The sequence below is a fragment of the Apium graveolens genome, chromosome 5, assembly GCF_009905375.1.
Source record: "Apium graveolens cultivar Ventura chromosome 5, ASM990537v1, whole genome shotgun sequence".
In the NCBI taxonomy this organism is placed as follows: Eukaryota; Viridiplantae; Streptophyta; class Magnoliopsida; order Apiales; family Apiaceae; genus Apium; species Apium graveolens.
Genome location: NC_133651.1, coordinates 304,406,878 through 304,411,372, shown reverse-complemented (window position 1 = coordinate 304,411,372; position 4,495 = coordinate 304,406,878). Strand labels below are relative to the sequence as shown.

The 4,495-nt window shown below is 29.7% G+C and overlaps 1 protein-coding gene across 1 annotated transcript; it reads right to left on the bottom strand.

The window, feature by feature from the left end:
• Nucleotides 1–1,045: 1,045 nt before the first annotated feature.
• Nucleotides 1,046–1,750, bottom strand: LOC141661158 (putative F-box protein At3g16210). Its single transcript, XM_074468141.1, has one exon. The coding sequence runs from the start codon at nucleotides 1,748–1,750 to the stop codon at nucleotides 1,046–1,048; it is 705 nt and encodes a 234-aa protein (XP_074324242.1).
• Nucleotides 1,751–4,495: the final 2,745 nt, after the last annotated feature.

Sequence of the window (4,495 nt, the reverse complement as noted above, 5' to 3'; positions counted from 1 at the left end):
TCACACAACTTAACAACTTCAAAATGATTCTAATTCTTTCAGAAATCTCAATAAATACAAAAGAAAGTAAGGAGGGGGCTATCTTGTATACTTGATTTGGAGGCTTTAATGCAAAGAACTGTTGGTTTTAATCAACAGGGGGATATAATAGGAAAAATAGAGAAGTCATCAAAGTAGAAAGGGAAAAGTTGTGTGATATATAGAGTGTAAATACTCTATTAAAAAATTACATTGAAGATTTGAACTTTAATCCAATTTGATATAAAAATGAACTCAACTAATCAAGGATCTGATATTATAAACAAATATAAGTGCACTGCTGAATGAGGAGGATAATGAAACAAGATAATACATCAAGTTAGATGCCGCAAGTCAGAATATACAATGAAACTAAATTGATTAAATAGCCAATTCGATAGCTTAAGTTGTTCAAATGCTTTGATAAAACAAAGCTTTGTGATACAAGAAAGTAGTACAATACATGGTAATGAAACTGAAAAGCTAATGACCAACACTGTGCTTCGTTTTTTTCATATGCTACTATATATCTGCAATCACCACTTTACTCTAGTTCTTCAAACCCTTCAAGTGAAACAAGGCTCTCGCTGTACTTAGCAACTGTGCAGATAAAACTACCAGGAGGTGGAAGAAACTTCTTCGCAAGTTTTTTTGTGTAGTAATAATAATTACTGCCAGGACCAAAATATTTTTTTTTGACAACAATAAACTGTCCATCATCCAAATATAGAATTACCAGATCATCCTCTGACCTATTCTCAATATTGAACTGTTTAGTCCAAGACACATTACCACAATCCACATCAAATGTCCATAGACTGTAAAATGATTCACCAACATCAATGGATTCAGCATATATCATAGCAAGAGAACCTTCAAAATTTAAAAGACGCGACATTCTTTGTTCATTTCGCTCATATATGGGAGATTTGCCAGGTACATGATATGGATACACTCTAAACACTTCCTCATGCAAATCAAACGATAGTAACTCGTAAAAGCCTTCGAAATACAATACCCCGTGGGTTTAAGGAAGAAAAACACCCACCTCTCCAGATGGATAAAACTTAAAAAACTTTATTGATTCAGGAATCTCGATCTCTTTCCAAGAATCCTCATTGGCTGAATACATCTCCACATGTACCGAATAAACAAAATCACGTGTCTTGTAACGAGCATACGCAGTGTACAAAACAATCCTAACAATCTTGTAATCATTACAAAAACCATCATAACCAAACCCTAGCTTAAACGAACAAAAGTGAAATGTTCTGGCAACTGGAGTTGGCTTAAATTTAGGAGTAGGTAGTATCTTAAATTTCCTAATCATCGGATTCCACAAATAAATAGTATCACATTCGAGATTGGCCAGACAAACAAGACCATTACAACACAATACGGAACCAGTCACAACAGTGAAATGTTCTGGCAACTGGAGGTGGCTTGATGTTTTATGATCAGTATCAATGTAAAACTGGTCTCCCAAAAGTTTGAGTATCGACAAGGGTTGTCGTTTCCGGGATTCAATCAAGTGAGTTTCGACGAATTGTGGGTTTAATATAAGAGATAGCCAGGATTTGCAAACTGATTTGCAGCGAAGGAGGGTTACAACAGGCAGTAAGACAAATATTTTGAGCATGAGTTCTTCAGGGAGTAATTCGATACCATACCTCTTCTTGCTGCTGCTGCTGCTTTTCTTGCTATTCTTGCTCCTGCTGCTGATTCTTGCCATCTTCCAAACCCTGATTTTGTTGTGTAAATCTGTGAATTTGAGAAATGTGCCAACGGTGGTGGTGAGTGGTGAACACTATATTACTAGTGTTAAATAGAAGCTAATAGTACTGGGCTTTTTCCTGGGCTTTTTACCTTGCCAAGATTTGTTATAAGTTGGGATAGCCCAACTACATATATTCCCCTTTTATTTTTCCTCTTGTATTCTTGAAATAGCTTTATTACCTTTTTCTAGTCCAGCATGCTCCTTTTCTTCAGCGGCATTGGTTTCTAAAGGAAAGAATTGAATGGGAAATTTAAAAAAAAAGAAAAATGTATAAAAATAAATGGGACATAGAAAGTATTTAATTGGAATTTTAAAAGTTACAATTATAAGTCCTATAAGAATAAAAAAGGATAAAAATAATATACTTATAGTTATAACATAAATCTTAAAACGTGAAACCAAAAGGTGGTGAAACTAAATAATAAGTGAAATCAAAGTACCACTAAAAATATATATATATATATATATATATATATCGTTTATTAATAAAGAAAAACGGGTAAAAATAATATATATAAAATTATAAGTCATATAGGAATCAAAAAGGATAAAAATAATACACTTGGAATTATAACATGAATCATAAAAACTGAAAACAAAAAGTGAGAGAACCAAAAAATAAGTGAAAACAAAGCATCACTTAAAAAGTTTATTAATAAAGAAAAATGGGTAAAAATAATACATGTAGAATTATAAGTAATATAGGAATCAAAAAGGATAAAAATAATACACTTAGAATTATAACATGAATCATAAAAACTGAAAACAAAAGGTGAGAGAACCAAAAAATAAGTGAAAATAAACCATCACTTAAAAAGTTTATTAATAAAGAAAAATGGGTAAAAATAATACATGTAGAATTATAAGTCATATAGAAATCAAAAATGATAAAAATAATACACTTACATAAATCATAAAAAGTGAAACCAACACATGGTGGTACCAAAAAATAAGTAAAATCAAGGTATCATTTATTTCGCTTATTAATAAAGGTGGTGATACCAAAATATAAGTGAAACCAAAGTACCACTTAAAATTATGTTTCGTTTATTAATAAAAAATAGGTAAAAATAATACATATAGAATTATAAGTCACATAAGAGTCAAAAAAGATAAAAATAATACACTTACGTTAAAACTGAAAACAAAAGGTAATAGAACCAAAAAATATAAGTGCAAACAAAGTATCATTTAAAAAGTTTATTAATAAAAAAATGGGTAAAAATAATATATATAGAATTATAAGTCATATAGGAATAAAAAAAATAAAAATATAATATTTAGAGTTATAACATGAATGATAAAAAGTGAAACCAAAAGGTAGTGATACCAAAAAATAAGTGAAACAAAGGTACCAGTTAAAAAGAGGTTTCGCTTAATTAAAAATAGGATTCAAACCTATAAAATTAATAAAAAAATATGGCTTATAAAAATTTAAAAAATGAGTAAAAATAATACATACAAAATTATAATTCATGTCAAAATAAAAAAGGATAAAAATAATACACTTAGACTTATAACATGAATCATAAAAGGTGAAATCAAAAGGTGGTGAAACTAAAAATAAGTGAATCCAAATTACCACATAAAAATATGTTTCGTAATTTATTAATAAAGAAAAATGGGTAAAATAATACATATAGAATTTTAAGTCATATATGAATCAAAATGGATAAAAACAAAAGGTGATGGAAGGAAAAAATAAGTGAAAACACAGTATCACTTAAAAAGTTTATTAATAAAGAAAAATGGGTAAAAATAATATATATAGAATTATAAGTCATATATGAATAAAAAAGGATAAAAATAATGCACTTATAGTTATTACATGAATCATAAAAAGTGAAATCAAAAGGTGGTGGTACCGAAAAAAGTAAAATCAAGATACCACTTAAAAGAGATTTCGCTTATTAATAAAGATGGTAGTACCAAAAAATAAATAAAATCAAAGTAACACTTAAAAGTAGGTTTCGTTTTTTTTTTGACAAATATGGCTTATAGCCTTACAAATGAGTATCTGTTCTCATAAATCTCGGGGTGAGCGAGGATCGAACCCAGTACCTGGGACTACAGATGATAAACTCTTAACCACTTGAGCTATCCAACCGTGCTCAGGTTTCGTTTATTAAGAAAGAAAAACAGGTAAAAAATAAAACATATAGAATTATAAGTCATATAGGAATAAAAAAGTATCAATATACTTCAACACATCTCCCACGATAGATGGGAGTACTTCACTTTGGCAAACCCACTCCTTTCCGATCTAGGGGTTAACGCATTGGACTCATTGGAAGGTATCTGATCAACTTAATATTAACTTATCGGTTTTGTTAATTTTAAAACGAACATGATCCCATTATAAAGAGATTCCCAAATTTTGTTTGTATAAAATACTTCAAATCAATATTCGTCAATGGTTTGATTTCCAGGTAGTGAGGGAGTCACAACTGTCTCGCTAAAAACCCACAACCTTACAAGTTCAATGAACTCTTTTTTGACAAAATCGCCCCATGTCAGATATAAAGAAAATTTGTATTTTATTTGTGTTTCATAAACACGAGAATCTCTTAATCGTTTGTTCATTTTAAAATTTTGAGTCGTTACCGATTTTATCTTGTTTAGCAAGCATGGCATGGGTGTCGTATCTAATACATACATCCTTAATCTAATTAAATATGCATCTTTATAAAATACTCTACA

What these genes read in the sequence shown, in the direction of transcription:
- LOC141661158 (XM_074468141.1), bottom strand. Translation starts at nt 1,750, where the DNA reads ATGGCAAGAATCAGCAGCAGGAGCAAGAATAGCAAGAAAAGCAGCAGC.